Source organism: Cornus florida, unplaced genomic scaffold, assembly GCF_030987335.1.
Source record: "Cornus florida cultivar Cherokee Brave unplaced genomic scaffold, ASM3098733v1 CherokeeBrave_3.0.0_Hap2_Chr06, whole genome shotgun sequence".
Taxonomy (NCBI): domain Eukaryota; kingdom Viridiplantae; phylum Streptophyta; class Magnoliopsida; order Cornales; family Cornaceae; genus Cornus; species Cornus florida.
Window position 1 is genome coordinate 96,919,383 of NW_026775576.1, and position 23,636 is coordinate 96,943,018.

The 23,636-nt window shown below is 35.0% G+C and overlaps 1 protein-coding gene across 2 annotated transcripts; it reads right to left on the bottom strand.

Annotated features, from left to right (window-relative positions):
* Positions 1-828: 828 nt before the first annotated feature.
* On the bottom strand, positions 829-17,589 carry LOC132313150 (uncharacterized). Of its 2 annotated transcripts, XM_059811828.1 has the most exons (6): positions 17,221-17,589; positions 16,454-16,655; positions 8,809-9,148; positions 6,648-7,970; positions 4,216-4,368; positions 829-1,112 (listed from the first exon to the last, which is right to left on the bottom strand). In XM_059811828.1, exons 1-5 carry the CDS (start codon positions 17,319-17,321, stop codon positions 4,238-4,240), a joined length of 2,097 nt encoding a protein of 698 aa, XP_059667811.1. In that variant the 5' UTR covers positions 17,322-17,589; the 3' UTR covers positions 829-1,112; positions 4,216-4,237. The 2 variants fall into 2 exon arrangements, with proteins under 2 accessions (XP_059667811.1, XP_059667810.1); XM_059811827.1 differs by lacking the exon at positions 829-1,112 and having other exon boundaries at positions 4,036-4,368; positions 17,221-17,585.
* Positions 17,590-23,636: the final 6,047 nt, after the last annotated feature.

Sequence of the window (23,636 nt, forward strand, 5' to 3'; positions counted from 1 at the left end):
AACATGAATTTTGTAATCACTGATCAATCACAATCACAATCACAATCACAATCACAGTGAGTCACATTCCCAAATATTTTCCAGATGCCAGAATACCCTTTACTGTTAGCTAAATTGACAGAACAGCTTGCTTCTCCATGATCCACATGCAAATAATGTTATACTGACCCTATAAGGGGCCCTAGACTTAGGGTTTGCCAAAGTTTAACTAGTACTACCTCAATTCATTAAAAGTTTTGTAATATTGAAGCCACATACCTCGCCGCCTTCTGGTACGAAAAACCTAATAAGTTTGTATTGTAGCCATTGTAACAAAAGCAAATCAATCATCAACTCTATTTTCATTTGGAATTCTAAATTTTACTTGCATACAAGCCAGTTTACCAACTCGTCTACCATGCAGATGATGGACTGAACTTCAATAGAAGAAGCCATACGTTGGATAATAAGCAAGACAGTCTTGTTTTAAAAGTTAAATAGTCATGACCAGAACCTACATTGACCTTGATGATTTGATAATTTCGGGCTGTCCTCTTTACCAAACCAATGCTGCAAATGGAATAATTAGGCCAGTATTTTCATTGTAAAATCTGATTTAGTTTGTTCATACACTTCGTATGATTCGTCTTTTGTAAATTCAACAGCTGGAATATATAACTTTTCCATGTTTTGTTATGCATAGAAAAAACTAAAACAAGTGGGCATAAAAGTGTCATACCCGTGAATTTTGGCTTCTTTAAGAAGTACTACAATAAAGTTCTAATATAATGCAACAATTGATGGAATAATTCTGAATATTTGATGAACTTATTTTTAATGCAGATGATAAAAACAAAGAACAAAATCTAATTTATCAATTAGATTGTGTAAGGATGAATCTTACTGAGACATATTGCCTACACGTGACATTAACTTCTTTAAACAGACAGATAGATAACATGGTATAGTTTGGTGAAAATGGAGACAAACTATCAATCAAACAGTAAAACAACTTAAAGGTTGATGACACAGACTTGAACCAACATTACTGGCCTTGTGGATTATCACCATATCATTTTTCTAGGTCTCGAAAGTAGCTTAGTTGCATTGCACACTTACAGGGCCTGGTTGATCTGTAATGAGGAGCTAGGCTTCATCAGGGAGACAAAATTAGGCTTTTAAGAGAATTTCATTGCAATCTGAATCACAGGACATCTACTAGCAACTTTATGTCCTATGAATAAGATACAAATAATACATACACTTCTCTATAAATGACATGATTTTACACAAGTGAAATGTATAAGGATGCTGATTCACTAGTAAGATGGAATAGGTAAGCGATGTCTCAAGAGAATTATTGTAAAAAATCAGCAAAGAAAAATGCACATAAGTATAGAATATGCATATTGCAGCAGTTAATTTAGCTATAATATGTAAAGATCTTTTACAAAATAATTATGCAATAATACCGATATGGATAATGATACTGATAGTGCTAATAAAGTAAAGAATAGCAATTCTTGTTAAAAACACTCCACTAGTCCCTTCCATTTCCAAAATGTAAACCTTTTTTTTTTTTTTCTACAAAGATATCTAACTCAATTAATTGTGGAACCCATCCTGATAGTTTTTACCTCCTAATTATGGGCCACAGGCATCATAGATTCATTCCAAGTGGATACAGTTATATATAAGGCATAAAGTGGAATAATTGACAACTATCTTTTATCTTACGTCCAAAAACAGAGCACTAGGAAACAAATATGGGACGGCAAAAAGTATATGAAATTATATAGAGCTACACTGCCTGCTGATGGAGAGAGAGAGAGAGAGAGAGAGAGAGAGATTAAATAGACCTTCAACTTGGCTAGTACCTAACACAGGCTCAGATCTGCTACCCTAAGCCCTAACCGAACTTGTAGTTGAAAATGCTGTGAGTTATGCATGTTATCTTATTTTTTGGAGAAATGAATACCAAGTAAAATGGGTGGTTATATGCTTTAAAATAAGCTAATGAGTACTGGAGTTAGTAGCCAGAGTCTTATCTTAAAGACTAACCTCATATGGCTACAGGAGGGCAGATAAATTCCCTTGAAAGGTAGGTCCCTTTAAATAAAGTTCTCACAAATATACATAAGAATCTTCATGCTCGATCCTCAGCATTTAAAGCACAAGTTTGCCAAGCAAACTAGAGTCAAATTCCTACTTATTTAAATGACAATAAAGAAATGAGTATAACTATATGCTCAATTCAGAGATTTTTTTCCTCCACAATATTTCCTAATTTTGAGAGAAGGGGGAGGGAAACAAAGGATCTCAAACTAGTTTTTTCGAAACTAGTTCCAAATCAGGGATCCTTTAATCCTCGTGAGGAACCAGTTAGGAAAAGCTGCTGACTTTGAAGCTGCTAATTCAAGTAGAGACTTTTAAAAGAAGCTGCTGTTTCAAGTGGTTGGTTCAAACAAGGGTTTTAAATCTAGTTTGAAATAAAGGCGTTATACAAGTTTCTGACTTCAACTTTCACCCAATTTGGACTTCTTTTAAAGCTGTTACTCAGAATCATCCTCTATTTCAAAGAGCTAGTATGCCATCTCATGTGGCACAAAGGAACCTAGATTTGAAACATAGTGGTGACTAACATTAATCTGGAATTGGGAAAGGAAAAAATATGGATAAGTACTACTTTTTCATTATAATAACCATTAAATCACTAGGTCCTGCTTGTAAAATATTTTTTCACATTAATTCTAACCACTCGATCTTTTTCCTTTACATCATTCCCATGATATGTATTCCAAAACTAAAACTTTCTTTTGTTCAACTATCCAAACATGTTTTTTTATTTCTTTTTTATTATCAACTAGATCCTTTTTTCCATCATAAATTTTAATCATTAAATAATGAATTTATTTTTAAAAGTAAAAGATAAGTTATTCAAATCCTTTTGTAAATAAAAAAATGAATTATTAATAGTGTAGTGGCTTTTTTCATTGTAATTTTCATTTTTTTAAGCAAATTTTTAAAAAATCACAAGCTAATCTATGTTCAAGATTTTATAAATTGAATTGAAATTTAAATTGCTTTAAAAAAATTTGGTCATAACATGATATTCATCAATTCACTAAAACATAAAATAAATTTGAACTTTAAATAAAACTACCATCGAACTGAAAACCAAAAATAGAAAAATCATAATTACAAATTACAATGAGTACAATTGGAAATTTGAGAGATTTAGCACTAATGTGGAAATATTTATCAAAAACTAGGACTTTGTTGTGTTGTTTGAAAGCTGATAGGATTTGTTGGAAAAGTAGGCCTTGTTCCTTATCCCTCTCCCGCAAAGAGGGAAAAAATAATTTCAACTGCCATTTTAAGAGGTATACTCAATTCAAATGCTGAAAATAGGTGGAATAATTCCATCATAGTGATGTCAAAGCGCAATGAAAAAATGAGAGAATAAGATGAAAAAAAGGGGTCATATATGTCTCATCAAAAAAAAAAAAAAAAGACAAACCCAGTGCACGAGGCTCCTGCCATTGTGGGGTCTAAGGAGGGTTAAATGTGTGCAGCCTTACCTCCGCATGTGAAGATGTTGTTTCCGTGTTTCAAACCCGTGACCTCTAGATCACAATGGAGCAAGCTTACTGTTCCGAGGCTCGTATATGTCTCATCAAGGCACAAAATTAACCCAAAAGAATATAAAATGCCTAGAAAATTTCTGAAAACTGTACAATTTACTTAGTAGTTGTAGGATATTAACATGCATTTAATTAACAATCAAATCTAGATATATACCAAGTTGATCAATAATGTTTAAATGTTTAAGATCACATTTAATAGTCCCGTGGAAATTTAAATCAACATTGAAAATCCCCCAAGGCACAAATCCATTATCGATGATCAAGCCCTCAGCAGAAAATGGTAATAATCTAACTGAAATGCCAGTCATTCCATGCAATAGTCCCCACTCACAACTTCGACTTCCATTATTCAACCCACAATTAAACAGATAAAAGCGATAGACAGATAGCAAGGTCATAAAGAGTCCAGTTAATTTTATATCCAGATATTTATCTAAAATGCATGCATATAAAGACATTGTCATGATTATTATATATGCATAAACATCACTAGCCAGTAGTATCTCATCTTGAATTATCATTCCTCTTTATAACTGAGTTCATGGAAAGCAAGATAGCATCAAAAGCAAAATAAGTTAAGAGCACCTGCCATGTTTCCTATCCTTCCCAAGCTAAGACTTGTTCTGTGAGCGAGTCCGAGGGAGAAACTTAAGTCGGGAAGAAGAGCGCAACTCCTGCTTCTTTGAAGTACAAGATTTCCTCTTCACGCCTTGGTTTCTTTCATCACTGCCCGCAACTTTCCCTGCAACATCATACTGCATTTTAAATTATTCCACAATTATTTACATAAATATAAGGAAATTTTCATGATTAGTCTAGTTGTTACAGATCGTGACTGAGCATTACTGCCAATAAAGTATCACTCATGACTGAGGGTACCAATCAAATCCAACTAATGTACTCTTCCCAACAGGAAGGATCACATGACTAATAACCGTAAACCTATTTGCAATTTTTTTGGGCATTATGGAACGTAATTTGACAGAATGATTAAGTCTATCAGAAGAAGCTCATATGGCTTAAAGAACAAGCCTATCATGGGGGTGCTCTCGCTGTGCACCCTCCCAACCATTGGATCGAAACTGTGAGGACAGCCTCTCTAACCAATGTCTGTGATGGCAGAAGCTTAGTGAGAGTGTCATTGTTAAGCTTTTTACTCGCTTGAAATGTGTGCTAGGCAGAGTGACTATCACATTAGAGGGAGGACTTCAGCATGGAAGTCATGTGTATGGATATATCTTTTATTGAGTGCAGTAGCATTAAAATTGAGATAAACAAAATCCCTAGTGAGGGAATTTTCCACAATTAGAAAAAATTGGTAGGTCATGTTTTGACAGGGAATTTAACTAGAATAGACTTCAGAAACTATAGGTAACAACAAAACTTAGTAAGAAGATCAGAATAAGAAGGAAAGGGAATTTCAAGAATTAATGTGTAGGGGAATCTAATGCATTTCAGAAAAGTGTTACATGCAGGAATATTCAGACACATTGAAAAGTGATGCAAATAATTCATGTTAACTTGCATTGTTCTTAATATGTTCAATTATTGAAGAATGTCAGTGCCAAAAGTAGGCAACAAATGCAAAACTAGAAAATCAGTTTATGAATTTCCGAAAAAAAAAAATTCAGTTTATGATAACCATTATGGTAAATAGACCTGAACTCCTGAGGTTTGCAAGTTGCACCCTCAAATAAAACTAAATAAAACTTTGGCTAAAAATAAAACATCACTTGGAAAAAGTTACAAATTCTCTCTCTCCCTCCTAGAATGTCTGGCGATTGAGGTGTGGAGTGGAAAGAGAACAGAGTTGATATTATATGATTAATTGCTGCTTGACCAAGGCAGTAGGGACGGCCATGATGAGAGATCCACCACCACCATAGCATACTGCTTTAAATGCATACATTTATACAACGTAACATATGTAGATAGAGTCATATAGCTAATGCTACTCTAAAATTTGCAATGCAACATACGTGGATAGAATGTCAATTAATTTGTATTCACTTCTTAAAATTTGCAAATATTACACAAAAGTTGTTTTCTTCCGTAGTTCACAAAAATTAAATTTAATTATGCCTATAATTGTATAATTTACAAATTTGTAAAAGTGTGTATATGCATTGTAAAAAATTAAAGTATGGACATTTTGGTCATATAGAATAAGGTAAAGTTGGCAACTCAGTAATTTCACCCTAATAAAGGGCAAATTTGGCATTACATAAGATATTCTCTAACGGCCCTAACTGGTTGCAACTGTTGTATTTAGTAGGTCGGGGAAGCTACCGCTTCTATGGCAGCTCTGCTTTCCTTATTTGGCTTCTGGCAAAACTTCTACTTTGCAAGCTTCTCTCGTGCTTGCTTGCGCAATAGTTAGCAGATTGGATCTAAAAGGCAATTTCGTTCAAATCTCATGAAAGGTTAAGCACAATTTTGACCAAAGCATTTACCCTAAATCTTATTATAGTAAAAGTCTAAATAGAGAGTACAATGACTAAAACAGAACCAAAATGCTCAAAGAAATTTATGCTTTTTATATATATACTTTTTTGTTGATTTTGTGACATTTTAGTGACTTTTTCTTAATCAAAATTTTAGGCTATCCAGGTCATCACAGAGCTAAAGGTGCAGATGTATCCAAATTTGGGCGGCCGGTAAGTGGCTGTTTCTTATACGATCTTTATTACATTATTTACATGCTTGAATTATGTCAAAATGTTGTATAAACGGATTATCACTTGTACAGAAAGATAAATCAGAAATGACACAATAAAAGGGTGAGAAATCATCATCATCATCCTTGCCTTTATCCCATATAATGGGGTTAGCCAAATTGTACATGCTCTAAAGAAGGATATACTCCCTATTTGCAAATATAAAACAAAGATAAAAAGACCCATGTAGCATATGCAAACGATTATAAATAAGCTGGGAAGATAGATATAAGGTCGGACTCAGCCACAATTTCATAGAATATAAAACAAATATAGGACATATTTTTTAGGATGTTCACAAAACCTTCAGTTTTTGGAGTGGTTTTGACAGCACCGGAGATCTTCCCTTTCTTATTCCTTTCCTCAGCAAGCAGTGGTGAAGAGTCCGGTTCTTTTGTTTCCAATACATTATGGTAATGGCCACTAGCATTTCCTTCAGAGGAATTTGACTTCGTATTTTGAGCTGAAGAAGGTTCAGAGGAATTTGACTTTGTATTTTGAGCTAATTCATCCTTTTTCAATCCTTCTTCAGCTTCCATAACTTTTTCCCATTTCCCTTCATGAACTGCTGAACGAGTCAACCTTCTTGTGCTGGTTGAATTCCTTAACTTTAGCGCATCAGTGCTGCTCCTTTCATCAACATGCTTCTTATTCCCTTTCTCTTTCTTTACTATGCTGCTACATTCCTCAGTAGGGAGTAGCTCAATCTCAGCATCAAATGAAGCTATTGATTTCTCCTCTTTCAATACAGAGCCTTCTAGGACTGCAACATTTTTGTCAGCAAAGTCTGACTCAGTGTACTTAGCTGATATCATTTCTTTTATTCCTTTTTTAGATTCCATAGTTTGACTTTCCTTTTCTCTATAAACTGTAGAGCGAGTAAACCTTCTTGTGTTGGTTGAAGATTGTAATTCCATCTCTTCAACACAGGTCTTCCTCTCAGTATTGTCATTCTGAATCCCAGTACCTCTCTTTATTGCTGAGCGAGTAAGTCTGGTAGCTTTATTAGGCTGATCTAATTTCCTCTCTGCTATCGAACATGTAAAACTTGCAATAGCATCAGTGATTTCTGAGGTCTTATTTTCATTTTCGCAAGCCTTGGTCAGTGTTCCAGCAGATGCATCCACGAGTTGAGGCTTTCCTGAAGCAGTCCAGGTAGAGAATAGCGATTTCACGACTTTGTTGGAGTCCGGAACAAATGGAACTGAAGCAGCTGATGTCTCCAAGAAGTGCTTATCTGTCATAGACAAGCTGTTCCCAATAGGAGAATTGTAAGATTTAATCCCATTTAATGAATGCATAGCCACATGCTTATGAGCATTATCATCCGATGAGTAGTTGCGTCCCTTTTCTCCCTCATAGTAGATTGAAAATTCAAGATTTTGAGGTGATTTTGACATTAATGAAGCAAGAGCTGCACGAGCAGCTAGAGGATTTAGAGAAGACCTACTTCCTGACAGTTCTCCTTGAATGGGTGGTGGATCCTTGACTTCCTTCTCAGTTTGCGCTTTGCTCCTACTACGCGTAGACCTCTTCAAGTGATTGGGGTCGGGAGGAATTTTAACATCTGGCTTGTTTACTTTGGATGTGGCAACAGGTGTGCACTGAATTTGTCCTTTGGTACCAACTGTATAAGAAATGCGTGGCCATGAGATATTTCTGACAAAATAGAATACTGAAAATTCAAGCAACCAGAGCATCAGAACCTGATTACAAATGGGTTCGACACAAAACTATAAAGAACTGTCTGATGGTATTATGCCAGTTTTGACATATTGCTCAGACAGCATAGGAGCATTCACAAAATTTGGGCAAAAGAAAGTGGCTGGATTATGTATCAATTCGTAGTTTTCACCCATTCAAAGGACGGTAAAATCACTACAAATTATGGACATAAAAGTGAAAGAACCAGTAGAATGTTTAGTAGAGACGTAGAAATATAAGCAACTATAATTTTAGTCATTAGCAGTCAAACCACGTCAGTAAATAATTAAATATAGCTAACCACTAGTTCAAGGCCATGTGGTATAGAGTCCATTGCAAGATCACTTTATTAAATTACTGAAAATTGTTGCTGTAACAGAAAACCAAATAAAGAATTCATAGACCAAAGAGAGAGAACAACAAAATTTGTACAGAATCATTTGAGCATATTTATTTTTGGTTCCACTACGTGGAGCCCATCACATGGAACATCCTTCATATTACTCGAGTGACAAGACCTGTTACAGGTTCTGAGATACCAAGTTCCTGCACTAAGGCTCTCACGCAATACACTCAATATTAACAACAGCATCGGGCTCTCACGCAATACACTCAATATTAACAACAGCATCGGGACAGTCTTCAATAACAGGCTAACAACTACAAGATAACTTTCCAAACCCAAAATTTTAAAAGAAATAACAAGCACCAGACCCCGTAATATTAATCAGAATGATATAATTATGATTGCAGGTGCCTACCTTCAACACCCAACAAAATGTCCTTTGAAATCTCCGTATTGGAAGCATAAGCAGAACTGCTTATCTCCTTTATTTGCTTTTCCAAGAATTCATGAAGATCCATTTCACAGTCACTGTCTTCAAGAATGGTTGTTGCTGAAAATGTGCCAGAACAACTCGAGGTTTTCACAGAATTCAAAAATGCAGAAACAGTTGGATGAATATTGACACTTTTTGCAGCCAGTTTCATGATTGAGCTGGATGAAACAGTCGAGGTTCCTCCTTTAAGGTCTTGGTGAAGCCATTTGATCAAGAAAGTACATCGACAGTAGACTTTCTTTGAGTGTCTTACCCTTAGTACCTGGTAATCATTGAGATCGAATGTGAATAGAATTAGCAAGGCAAAGGCATTTCCGCACATCTGTTGGACATCAAAGTAGATGACCATTGTACACTATGAAAGTCACACACAAATACACAATTTCTTAAAGGGGTGACATAAGTAGCAAGGATCGTATGATTTACCTGGACTTCATTGGAATTCCCATAACATTATGTTATACATTACTTATGGAAAGCAAGTGATAAAATAATAAAAATGAGTGTCAAAGAATAGTCAGATAATCAAAACTAGGACTCTACACGAGCTGAGTCAAGCCAAGTAGAAGGATGCTCTAGCTCAGGTTGAAAAAAAAAAAAAAGAGCTCCGAGATGAAGCTCGAGCTTGGCTCGTTGATATTACGAGTATACTTTTACTCAAGCAGAAAGGAATTCGAGCTCCAGTCGTTAAGTCTTGTTAAAGTTCTAGGATGCTCATTGAGCCAAGTTTGAGTTTGTTAAAAAGGAAAGATTCGGTAGTAATACTACCAAATATTACCAAATATTATTAGCTGTAAATATAATATTTGGAGGATATTTGCTGTAAATAGAATATTGGTCAAATGCTGTAAATTAGGAAATTATTAATTAGGCCAGCTAGTTATGTGCGTGTATTCTCTCTTATAAAAAGAACCCGTGTAAACTTGTGAATTGTGTGTTAATACAGAGAAAAGGTTTATTCCATATTTCTTTTCTTTCAAGTTTATATGGTATCAGAGCCACTCTAAAAAAAAAAAAAAAAAACCCTAATTTTCTTTTCTGCACAATTTCTTCGCTGATCAGCCATGTCTAACGTTTCCTCCATGTCAACCTCGCCTATCACAACCCAATTAACCAATCCGACAACCCAAGCCCCCAGTACTGATTCTCACTCGGTTCAGATCACCAATATTCGCCTTAATGGTGACAATTATTTATGGTAGTCCCAGTCCGTTCGGATGTACATCAGAGGGCGGGGAAAGATCGGGTACCTGACGGGAGACAAGAAGGCACCAGCATCGGAGGACCCAACATACGTGACCTGGGATGCAGAAAATTCAATGGTGATGACTTGGCTTGTGAACTCCATAGACGAGGATATTAGCTCCAACTATATGTGCTATTCCACGGCCAAGGAGCTCTAGGACAACATGAATCAAATGTACTCTGATTTGGGAAATCAGTCTCAAATCTACGAATTGACTCTAAAACTTGGTGAGATTCGGAAGGGAGAAGACTCGATCACCAAGTATTTCAATTCATTTAAGCGCCTTTGGCAGGACATGGATCTGTTCAATGATTATGAATGGGAATCCACTGAAGATGCCAATCACTACAAACGGACCGTGGAGGCTCATCGCATTTACAAATTCCTTGTTGGGCTCAACGTGGAATTTGATGAAGTACGAGGACGGATCATTGGCAAGATTCCACTTCCTCTAATTGGTGAAGTGTTTGCTGAGGTTCGAAGAGAAGAGAGCCGCAGACATGTAATGTTGGGGAAGAAGACTACCAGGGACCTGTTGAGAATTCTGCCCTTATTGTTGCAGAGACTGCTGCTAATAAAGCAGTCAATTTTCAGCGAAAAACTGAAGAGAAGCCACGGGTCTGGTGCGACTTCTGCAACAAACCGCGCCATACTGGGGAGAACTGATGGAAAATCCACGAAAAACCAGCAAATTGGAAGAGTAGCAAGCTTGGTGATAGAAATAGGCGTGCGGTTCCTACTGCTAATGAAGCTGAGACAAGTCCCTTAAGCAAGGAGCAGATGGATCACCTTCTGAAGTGCTGAAATTTAATTCCTCATCTGGTATTCCTAGTGTTTCTCTTGCACAAACAGATAGTGCACTTAATGCTCTTTCTTGTTGTCTAAATTATACTCCATGGATCATCGATTCTGGAGCCTCTAATCATCTGACCAGCCTTTCCAATCTTTTTAGCACTTACTCACCATGTTCTGGCCTTGAAAGAATTAGAATTGTAGATGGAAGTTTCTCACCTATTGCAGGAAAAGGTTTGATAAAATTATCCGAGAATATAGATCTTAAATCTGTTTTCCATGTCCCTAAACTAGCCTGTAACCTTTTGTCTGTGAATAAACTAACCAAAGAATCTAATTGTCGTGTAATTTTCTGTGATTCTTACTGTGATTTCAGGACCGGAGCTCTCAGCTCGGGGAAGAAGATTGGCAGTGCTAAGATAATAGATGGACTTTACTACTTTGATGGGGACTTCTCCAGTAATAAAAAGGCTCAGGGCCTTAGTAGTGTTAGTTCTATTCTGTTTATGAACAAATAATGTTTTGGCATTTAAGACTATGACATCCTAGCTTTCCATATCTTAAACATTTGTTTCCTACTTTATTTAAAGGTTTGGATTGTTCATTGTTCTATTATGAAAGTTGTTGCTTATCTAAGAGTCATCGTACTACTTATTTGCCAAAACCTTATACTTCTTCAAAACCATTTTATTTAATACATAGTGATGTTTGGGGACCTTCAAGAGTCACTACTATCTCTAGGAAAAAATGGTTTGTTACTTTTATAGATGATCATACCCGTTTATGTTGGGTTTATTTGATGAATGAAAAGTCTGAGGTTGAAAAAAAATTTAAGAATTTTTACACAATGGTTGAAACTCAGTTTCAAGCAAAAATTAGCATTTTTCACACCGATAATGAAACCGAATATTTTAATGAAATTTTGGGGAGTTTTTTGAAAGAAAAGGGTATCCATCATCAGTCTACATGTGTGGATACCCCTCAGCAAAACGGAATTGCTGAAGGAAAAAATAAACATTTACTTGAAGTGGCTCGTGCTATAATGTTTTCAATGAATGTTCCAAAATATCTTTGGAGGGAAGCTGTTTTAATAGCTTCGTATTTGATTAATAGAATGCCTTCACGTGTTTAAAAATATAGCACGCCATTAGAATGTTTCAAAAGAATTTTTCCATTATCAAGGATATACTCGGATTTACCTCTAAAGGTTTTTGGCTGCATAGCTTTTGTTCATATACCCAATACTACTAGGTCCAAACTTGATCCTCGAGCTGAAAAATGTGTTTTCTTAGGGTATGCTTCTAATCAAAAGGGATATAAGTGCTATAATTCCCAAACAAGAAAATTTTATGTAAGTATGGATGTCTCTTTCTTTGAAAATAAATCCTACTTTTCCAAAAATTCTCTTCATGGGGAGAATGAGGTGATGGAATAAATTTTTTGGGATTTATCTCCTACTCCTTTACCAAGTGTGATTTTGACTCCTTCACCTTATCCTATTATTATTCCCGAAATTCAAAGTCAGGAACAATGTGATAAAACCAATGAAAACAATAAAGGGAATCCTAGTCATATAGTGCCAGACATTACTATATCTGAAACAGGGGAATAATCACTACAACTGGGTACTAAAGTTCCCATTACTGAGCCTCTGTTTTATACTCGGAAAATACCTCATCAAAAGAGTCAAAGTCAGCCTATTCCTCTTGGAAATGATCAATCTCAACCTCCGGAAACTGGACCTCCAGATATCACAGGTAATTATGTTCCTAACTCATCTTCAGTTCCTATTGTTTCTCCTAACCAAGAACCACTAGACCTTGATATTCCTATAGCTGTTAGGAAAGGTATTCGAATCAAATATCTAAATCCAAAATATCCCATTGCCAAATACCTTTCTTATGAAAAACTCTCTCATACTCATAGGGCTTTTTCATCAAAAATCTCACACTTGTTTGTCTCGAGAAACATTCAGGAAGCTCTTGATGATCCGAATTGAAAGTTAGCAGTGATGGAAGAGATGAACGCTCTTAGAAGAAGTGGTACTTGGGAGATAGTTGATTTACCTAAGGAGAAAAGAACAGTAGGCTGCAAGTGGGTCTTTACTGTGAAATGTAAAACTGATGGTAGTATAGAGAGGTACAAGGCAAGACTAGTAGCAAAAGGGTTCACCCAGACCTATGGAATTGATTATCAGTAAATTTTTGCTCCTGTAGCCAAGATAAACTTAATCAGAATTTTGTTATCTTTGGCTGTGAATTTCAGCTGGCCATTATACCAGTTAGATGTAAAAAAATGCCTTTTAAAATGGAGATCTTGAGGAGGAGGTATTTATGAATCTACCACTTGGGTTTGAGGGAAAATTGGGACCTAATAAAGTCTGTAGACTGAAAAAATCCTTATATGGTCTCAAACAGTCCCCTAGAGCTTAGTTTGAGAGATTTGGGAGAGCTGTGAAGAATTGTGGCTACTGTCAGAGCCAAGCTGGCCATACCATGTTCTACAAACATAGTAGAGAAGGCAAGGTTGCAGTGTTAATTGTCTATGTGGATGATATAGTCTTGACAGGTAATGACAATGAAGAATTGAAGAGACTGAAAAAGAGACTTACAGCTGACTTTAAGATCAAGGATTTGGGTGCATTAAAATACTTTCTTGGAATGGAGTTTGCTAGATCCAAAGAAGGTATATTTGTGAATCAACGTAAATATGTTCTTGATTTACTTAGTGAGATAGGTCTGCTGGGATGTAAACCAGCCGAGACACCCATTGAGCCCAACCTTAAGCTACAGCCTTCTAAAGATGAAAAAGTTATGAATAGAGAGCAGTATCAAAGACTTGTTGGAAGACTGATCTACTTCTCACATACACGTCTAGATATAGCTTTTGCAGTCAGCATGGTTAGCCAGTTCATGCATTCACCTGGACGAGAACACTTTGATGCAGTCTACAGAATTCTCAGATACCTAAAAGGTCCCCTGGAAGAGGTTTACTGTTAAAAAACCATGGGCATTTGCAAGTTGAAGCCTATACTGATGCGGATTGGGCTGGGAGTGCTATTGATAGACGGTCAACTTCTGGCTACTACACCTTTGTTGGAGGTAACCTTGTCACCTGGCGGAGTAAAAAGAAGCAGCGCAGAGGCCGAGTTTAGATCAATTGCTCATGGAATTTGTGAGGTGTTATGGATTAAGAGACTACTGGATGAATTAAAGGTCTCTAATCCGTTGCCTATGAAATTGTACTATGACAATAAAGCTGTTATTTCAATCGCTCACAATCCAGTGCTTCATGACAGAACAAAGCACGTAGAGGTAGACAAACACTTCATCAAGGAAAAGCTCGAAAAAGGATTGATCTGTATGCCGTATATTCCTACTACCGAGCAAGTTGTAGATGTGCTTACAAAGTAACTTCCTACAAGACAGTTCGACAGACTAATTGGCAAGCTGGCTATGGAGGATATCTTCAAACCAGCTTGAGGAGGAGTGTTGAAAAGGAAAGATTCGGTAGTAATACTACCAAATATTATTAGCTGTAAATATAATATTTGGAGGATATTTGCTGTAAATAGAATATTAGTCAAATGCTGTAAATTAGGAAATTATTAATTAGGCAGCTAGTTATGTGCGTGTACTCTCTCCTATAAAGAGAACCCATGAAACTTGTGAATTGTGTGCTAATACAGAGAAAAGGTTTACTCCATATTTCTTTCCTTTCAAGTTTATAGAGTCGTATGTCACTGGTGAATCTCAAGAAAGCCTCTAACCAAGTATGACTGATGCTCTAAGTAGCTTGATTCGTATTACAGCCTTAATTAAAAAAAGTATAGAAAAAAATAAAAGTAAAAAAATAAAAATAATACAATGCAATGAAACCGAGTGGTAATAGGACAAAATAACAGCACCACAGCCATCTTGTATCTTCATTTGCAATGGATTACACAATCAGATTCTGTTGTGCATTGAAATGTGCTATCTACCTGTCAGTTTCCAATAAACTACGCATCTTGACATTAAAAACACAGTCGCTAGCTGACTTCAGAATATACAGTCCTACAACTGCCATCAAAATTCTAATAATGAAGGTTGCAAGATTCTTCCAGTTCTAAAACACTCCTCGATATACAGTCCTAAAACAATCCTTGGTATAATATTAGATATATAATTATATATCTCTATATTTATATATTATGGGTATAATATTGGATATATAATTATATATCTCTATATTTATATATTATAGATATAATATTATATATCTAATTATATATCTATACATTTAGTTAATGGTTCGGTTCAGTCTGGTCCCATTGGACCCCAAACCGAGAACCGAACTGTTAACTAACGGTTCTATGGTTTTAGAACCAGTTCAGGACCAGACCAGACCGATACAATCCAGTTCGGTTCAGTCCAGCTCCACCAGTTTTTTGTTAATAATCAACAATACTTTCATATTTGTCCCACCAAAGAAAATACTTTCCAATTTGAGAAAGTCATATATACTCCCTCCGTCCCACAAAAAGTGTCCACCTTTCCATTTTTGGTTGTCCCAAAATAATTGTTCCCATTCAAAATCCAGTGTACTATTTTTTTAATATTCCTAATTAATCCTCCTAACCTCTAAGTTATAAAATCAACTAGGAAAAAAAAAAAAGTTTAATACAACCATAAAATAGTGACGTGTTAGAATCAATGAAGTTATTTTGATTAATGGTAGTCAAACAAAGTGATTAGGATTTATAAAGTAAAAGAGAGTAAGATATAACAATATAATTTAAAAGATAATGATACCAGGCAAATGGGAATACTAACTTAATGGCTAGTTGGGAACAGTGTTATCAAAGGCTCAAGGCGCACAAGGTGCTAGAGGTCCTTTGGAGCCTAGGCGCAAGACGAAGCGCGTGCCTAAGTGAAGCGAGGTGCACAATTGAAAATTAAATTACTATTAAGCATATTCCTATTCCATTTTAAAGGCGTAAATGTTGTCAAAGGTGAACCTGAATGAGCCGGGAGCCTAGGCGCGCCTTTAACAACACTAGTTGGGAAGTTTGAAATTCAATCAATCGTGTCGTTAACTCAACAATAGATGTCTTCTTTGCATTGTTCAGTTGTCCCCTGAAGTGCAGTGGGCCAATTATCAGCTATGCTCAGGCAGTAGCTTGGTCACACATTTGATGATTTACTAAATCTTGCCCATAAAATCACTACCCCAATTTAACAAAACATAAGATATTTCTTTTATTTGCAAAGTACTACCCAGGTAAACTATTCAGGAAGGGAGCAGTATTTCAATACATAATGGTCCCATTTCCAACTGTGAGGTCCCATCACCACATTCACAGTGATGCCACCAATGACCAATCTAAACCATCAATTTGATGCTCTTGTTCTATCATCAAGAACGTCATTTGTGCTACTATATCATCACAATATTATATTTTAGCAAAAGACAAAATTCAGTATCTCCATTTTACTGAATGCACACACCACAAATACTACTAATTTTAGACCAAGTAAGAGAATGTACCTTTTCTACTTCAGCATCAAAGAATAGATTCTTAGATTGTGACTTTTGGTTGGCAAGTACATGCTCACCTTCCTGGATGAAAGAACAATCATCACCTTGTAAAGGAACAGAACGAACACGAAGTCGCGCAAATGCTTCTTCTTTATCCACTATCATATCTTCTGAGTCATTGCCCCCATAGTCTACAATAAGACCACTAGAGCTGCACAAATAAAGAGCCATGAAATCATTTTTTATACAAGTGCTGCATATTGTTTCAGTTTCAGGTTGCCGAAGCAAGGGAATTAATTTAAGTGGTGACCGGTGACCACTGTCAATGGATAATTTGGGAACAATCTTTCAATTCAATATCTAACCGAAATCGCATTAGTTCTTTTCTAGTTATAGACGAAATACTCATTCACATCCACTTAGAAGCAATTGAAGCATAAATTGATTGCATTTGATCAAACTAGTAAAATAGGGTTACAAAAAGGGAAAAAAAATAAATAAATAAAAAATAAAAAAAACTCGGAATGCAATCATTTAATTTAAATGCACTATACAATTTATAGAAAAATGAAAGTCTTTTTTTCTCTCCAGCAATTAATAGAACAAATGTCAAATGTCTCCAGACTCTCGCCCTAATTATCTAATATCTACAATGTACGAGAGTCATACGATCACGACATGAACTGAAAACAAATAATCAACTCTATCTCGAATATTTTCTAGGTAAACGAACAGAAAAATAGAGTTGAGAGAAGCTGAGAAAGGTGGACTCAAACCTTAGAGAGACATGGCAAGGGTGCCAAGAGGAGTCCTCTCTGCGCATGAATTCCAGCTCTACGGCGTCGTTTGCTGCAGAATTACCACCATTACTAGCCATTGATTGATGCACAGAGAGTGATCGGAGGTACGAAGCTGTGAATGGCTATGAAAAATGTGAAATATATGTCTTTACTGTGGACTACACATAAAAAGCGCCGTTCCTAATAGTGCCGATGCATAAAAGAAACACGTAGAAGTGAGCAGTCTTTTAATGGTGGAGATGATTGTGAATTTATGATCTATGAGGTGAGAAATCTTTTGCCTTTGTTTTGGAAGGTACTAGTAATTTTTTTTTTTTGGGAAGGTAAATCTTTTTCCTTCTTGTGCGATAAATAGAGTAAACAAGTTATGAGCACTTGTTTTTAATGGCGGAGATGTTGTGAATTTATGATCCTGTGGTAAGAAATCTTTTTGCTTTATCTTTAATTTTTTTTGGGAAGGCATATGAAATGAAGCAAAATAATTTTTTTTTGCATTCATTTAATCAGTAAAAAAAAAAAATTTAAAATTTGTGAAAAAGTCTTATTTTATATAGTTTGGATAGTATCAATGTTAATTATGATTTAGTTAAATTGTCTATATTTTTATTTAATATGATAATTGGTCTAAATAATTTTTTATTTAATAATTTTGTATTTTTAATGGAAAAAACAATATAAGAATTTAAATAAATATAAAAAAACTTCAGCGATATACAGAATATGATACTACTCTTATCAAAATTTATGCACCAATATATTTTATTTAAAAAAAAAATTTATAAATACACTTTTCTCAATAAAACAAAATTTCCCTGAAGAAATTTTTTGTGGGAAAGTTAAGTACTTATGGATGAATTATTAAGTAGTCCAAAAACTATTGGTCCCGGCCCAATCGTATGGTGACACATAAGTAAAAAGTTAGTTAATGTTAACATAAAAGAGATGCACTTGCTTACGCGTCACCACTAAATTTTTCTCTAATCAAATTAAGCCAAATGAACCACAGCAAAACATAATATATAAAAAAGAAGAAAAAAAATTGTATCTAAAAATTTAGATGTTGTTCTGAAAAAATCACATTAAAAGAAAAAGGCAGCAAATTTTTTTTTAAATGGATGAGAAAAGTTATAATGAGATTTAGATTTACTTTTCTAAAATATCCATGCGTTAACTTGATTATACCGGTTTAGACATACACAAGAATTATTTTTATTTTCAGAAGGTAGACATGCACAAGATTTTGAAGTAACTATTAAGTTACTTTTGTAAGAGGGGTGAGAAAAATAATGAAAAAGGATTTAAAGGAGAATAGAATGGCGGTAAAAACAATGAATGGAAAAATATTTTATACTTTTATTAGTTTAATTGAAAGGAAGAAAAAATAGTTTTATACGGAGTATATGTTTTATTAATATACTCTTATTATACGTGTCAGATCATTTCGCTAAGGGTCTTATTTAACAACATTATACACTTATTTAACAAATGATTTGCTAAGTCTATGATGTTGTAAACAGACATGAATTGAATTGTCTGGATTATACTTTGAAGTAGCCCAAATTTGCAGGTTTGGGCCTAAGTTTTTGAATAAGCCCCACTGTTTTAGAACACGTTCGCCCAGAGAACTGGTTAATCACAATTCCGCAAATCTTTTAACTCATTGTTCGTTCTGAACGGCTTGGCTTGTCGGCTCGAGCACCAATAATAAGACACGACACCGCGTGCAGACTGATCGGCCAATAGAGACCAGTCAATGAGCCTGTCTTTTAAGTTAGAACAGTCAATATCAAAGATATTTTTGTTGGTACGGCGGCGATGACTTGGCTTGTGATTTGCAGTCGTGTCTTTTTATTTTATTTTTTTATTTTAAATAAGAGTACCATTAGCATTTTTCAATAGTTACGTCAACATTTTATATAACCATGTCAGTATTTTAGAATCTAAATTTTAGTTATCGAATATGCTTCAATGGTATACTTTTACTCTCCAAACAAATTTTAATATTTTAAAATATTTTAATAAATTTTATTTTTTAACTTTTTTTTAACGTCTATATTTTTAAACCGGTTATATCATACAAAAAATTTAAACAATACAATAGTTATTATGAATTATAAAAATAAAAAATAATACAATACGACATGAATTTAAAAAATAATAATAATAATAATATAATACCATTATTAAAATCAATTAAGAAAAACAGAACAATCATATGGATGCTTGAGATAATCCTGTGGAATGCTTGAAATAATTCTATGGAAAGCTTGGGTTACCGCGTGAGCATATAGATTCTAATATTTCATTTTGGCATTCAATTAGCCATGTTTTCCCTGCTTGTGTTGGCATCGATTCTGGATCTTTTTACATGATTAACATTTATTCAACTCTTTGTTTGTTTTCAATCTCTCTTAGTTTGCTTTGAAGCTTAGTTGTTTGGTCTTTTCTTTATCTGCTTTGCGTGCCTCTTGTGCTATTTGAGCAACTTCAAAACTTTAAAACTTAGATTGATAAAGGGATGTTGTATAATTGAATTCGCTAACGAAATCATTCTGAATTTGGTTAGAACATTTATCCTTATTTCGCCTCTGCTTCGTTATTTTTCGTTCTTGTGGTCGCTGATATTCTTCAACATCCCTGACCTAAGGCAACTCCTTAGCGTCGTTTGGGGCTTAGGTAGCTCAACCACGCTAGGGTAGTCTCCCTAATTCCCTCTAGGTCCCAATAACGCTACAGACACCTACAAGGCGTCTCATTGCCGTCTGATTTTCACAATACCTTTTCAAAACTTTTCCCCAAATCAATTTATTTTCATTTCAAAATCAATTCCCCATTGCTTGTCCAATGTCTATACACGAGTGTCTCAATAATGCCATCATTATACCAACATAAAATCTCATACATTAAAATGTAATCGTGCTTGCATATTTAAAAGATAATTAATACATTAATTTCCACATAGTTAACTGTTGTATAAAATATATGGTGTAACTATACCATATACTATAGTATTAATATTTAATTGTTATGCAAAGATATAATATATATATAATTATAAAACAAATATATATATATATATATATATATAATTTCTTATAAAATATAGTTATAAGAAATAAAATAAAAACTATAAAATAAGAGAACTTGATTAAAAGTCGATGCTAGAATTTGATTTTATATCCTCAAGACAGATTCACCCCACTATGGTGCTAATGGACTTAGTGGTGTCTATCTCTCATAATACAACAACTTGTCTTCCTTCGGTAGTAGCACTGCAAACCGAAGAAATAGACGAATCGACTCGGTGTAGTATTCTCTCACAGACTAAGATTCGAACCCACGGACCATGTATGCAAGAAGAGAAAAGGAGGAAGATAATTAATAATTAGAGAAGATAATTCTAAATTAGTGTGCTTTGGAAATAAACCCAAGAAGGGTTTATATAGGCAGTAAAGTGCCTTTTTCTGATGGGTCCAACCATGGGTCACATTGGTTCATTCAAAATAGAAAACTGAAAATTGATTTTATTTTGAATTCAATTTAAAGCACTGGTTTGAACCAGGTGCAAGGTGCACTGGTTCAGACCAGTCACACCCTTTCAAATGAAAAACCAACTTAAGCCCAGCCACAATTTAAAATAAAGTCCAACACAGGTCAATTTCATTTAATAAAAAGTTAAACATACTTTACAACCAAGCCCAAGCCCGGACTGGGTGGGGCACGCGCGTGTGGTAGATGGTTTGGACCCAAGCTTGCCTAGGTCCTCCCCCTCTTAAAAACTTAGATGCCCTTAGGCCTTATTTAAACTCCAATTGATTTTATCAATTTTTTTATGTGGGACAAGCACTTCCCACATTTTGCATATACATTTAGGATTATCAAATACCTCACTTTGGAGCTAATTTTTTATTCACCCGGAACGGATTTGAAAAAATAAATATACCATATTCATCTCCTTGTAGAGAGGAACGTGTTCGTTTATAGATTCGCAAAAAATTCTTAGCGGAATCTACTCTAAATTTTATTCAAAGTTTTTGTTTCATGTACCCCGTTTCCAACATTAACTTAACATTCATGACATTTAGACAAGTACTTCATGTAACATCATCCATCAAGCATTTCATTTCACAATAGTTCACGTAGGCATGAATTTCAACATATATATGACACATAAAACATGCGTATCATTTCTTGCAACAATAACCCTAACCAACAAGTTTCATGTTCACATTTTCACATAATCGTGGCACATATAAAATGATTAATTCACAAGAATCAAAGAATTTGAGTTTTAGAATCCCCTACCTCGAGATTCAAGTAAAAGCCCCAAAATAAAAAATTCCAAAGTGGCCCAAATGAAAATCGGCTCCAATCAAATCGTATCCCTCGTCATACTCGTTAACTTTGCCTTTTATGGCAAAGTTCAATTCTAAGTAGAAGAAAGTGAAATAGAAGCTCGAAATTTGAGATCGAGAAAGAAAGAGAGAGTTTTAGAGAGAAAATGGCTGCTCTCGGCTGCAAAGTAGAGGAAAAATGACTAAAAATGTGGTCTTGTGGTCTTATGTATCATCCTTGGTCAATGTGGGAGAAAATGCCCCCATGTGCAATTATATAATTAAAACATGCTATAATGATGTAATTAAACATACAACCACATAAACACACTCCAATTAATACAATATGAAATGTAATGATCTCGAAAAAAAATTTCAAGTACGAAAAATCCGGGTGCAGATCCCACCCGGGACTTCTCAGTCCGAAAATCTAAAAAATGCCTAAATGGCCAACAATGCATTTCTGAGAGTCCTGGACTCGACGAAATGCCCTAAACAACTCTCGAAACTCACACGGCATACCCTACTGCGTCCGACACACAAAACGACGCAATAAATAAATAAATTCAAAAAATTTAAAAAATACCCGAAATTGATAAAATGGAAAAATGGGAAACATTACAGTGTCCCATTATAAACAATAGTGTGCTATGAATTTTACTTTGTCATGGACTTTGTTCTTTATGGCGTTGTAAAATCATATTTTTAAAAATATAATTAAGTTTCGTTAATTAAAAATATGAGGAAGGCCATAATTTTTTTAATTTAATTAATGAAACTTAATTATATGATTTTGTAGCATTTAGTGTGCAATAATGGAATAGAATGAGAATCGGAACAGAATGGAATGACCATTCTTATTCTATTTTTTGGTTGTAAATATGAAATGTGTAAGAATGAAATGATAATAACCAATTCCAGTGTTTGGTTGGACTAACTTAAAATTTATAATGAAATAAATTTCAAATTGAGTACTCCAAAATATCTGTGATACCCCTCGGATTCGAGACAGGGGTTGATCAGGCCCAGGCCCAAACCCGAGGGAATATCAAACAATTAATATTTTATAATGAACACGGAATACAAAATAAATTAAGAAATGAAATTAAAGCTGGAAGAAACTAAAAATAGAATCCGCAAAAAATTATAATTATTAAAATCCATCAAACCCAAACTCCAAAACTCCATCAGTTTACAACTTGGGAATCCATCTCTAGTGGACCCCTATTAAACATCCAAACGGAAGATAGAACAACTGTAATAAACGTCCAGAAATAAAACTATAGAGAGAGCCCTACATCGCCGGAAGAGTGAATAGAGACCTCTGCTCAGCACGAACACGTCTAAGCCTGGAACTGTCGTGTACCTGAAAAAATAGAAGTGGGTCAGGCCCACGCGCAAGTTCTATACTACTACAATCCAAACAGAGGCCCGATACGCATGTACATCCTAAACAATTCAACAATAGCTGATAGTCCGTAAATATATATATAGTCACACTAAATGACTCTCACTGGACTACAGGCCGGTCTCAACCTGAATAGAGGTAACATGCTAAAACGCACACGAAGTGGGCATATGTACCTATACCTAAACAGGGTACACCTCCAACCATCGTAGCCAGCTACACATCCCGATGCATATACGCTCCCTAGCCATCGGTCCTGAGGCTCAAGCTCATACCGAGGCACCATATCAGTACATATATAAAATCCATCCAAAATCCCTGGTATTGCCACTCAACAAGTAGTTGCCATGACAATACAAATCCACGGGACTTAACTTTTAGTTAATCCCATCCTTATTCCAAGTAGGTGGGTAATGATATTGTTTTAAAAACCAAACCCATCCTTAGTATGCCACCGTCCCATACCGGTGCCTACTTTCCAATCCTCCAGTAGTCAATAATACCAATAAATCAAGTATATATCAACTAAATTCCAACATCCAACATTCAATGTTAGCAGTGATAAAATAAACATTGATAAACAGGGTCACAATAACAACATATACATGCCCAATTTAAGTTGTTCCCTTTAGTCTGATATAAAGACAGAA

Excerpts from the sequence above, each read along its gene's own strand:
- LOC132313150 (XM_059811828.1), bottom strand. The coding sequence starts at position 17,321 with ATGGCTAGTAATGGTGGTAATTCTGCAGCAAACGACGCCGTAGAGCTG. Across the intron at positions 16,656-17,220 it reads CCTTGCCATGTCTCTCTAAG|CTCTAGTGGTCTTATTGTAG; the intron begins GTTTGAGTCCAC and ends TTATTTGTGCAG. Across the intron at positions 7,971-8,808 it reads CATTTTGTTGGGTGTTGAAG|TTGGTACCAAAGGACAAATT; the intron begins GTAGGCACCTGC and ends TTTCTTATACAG.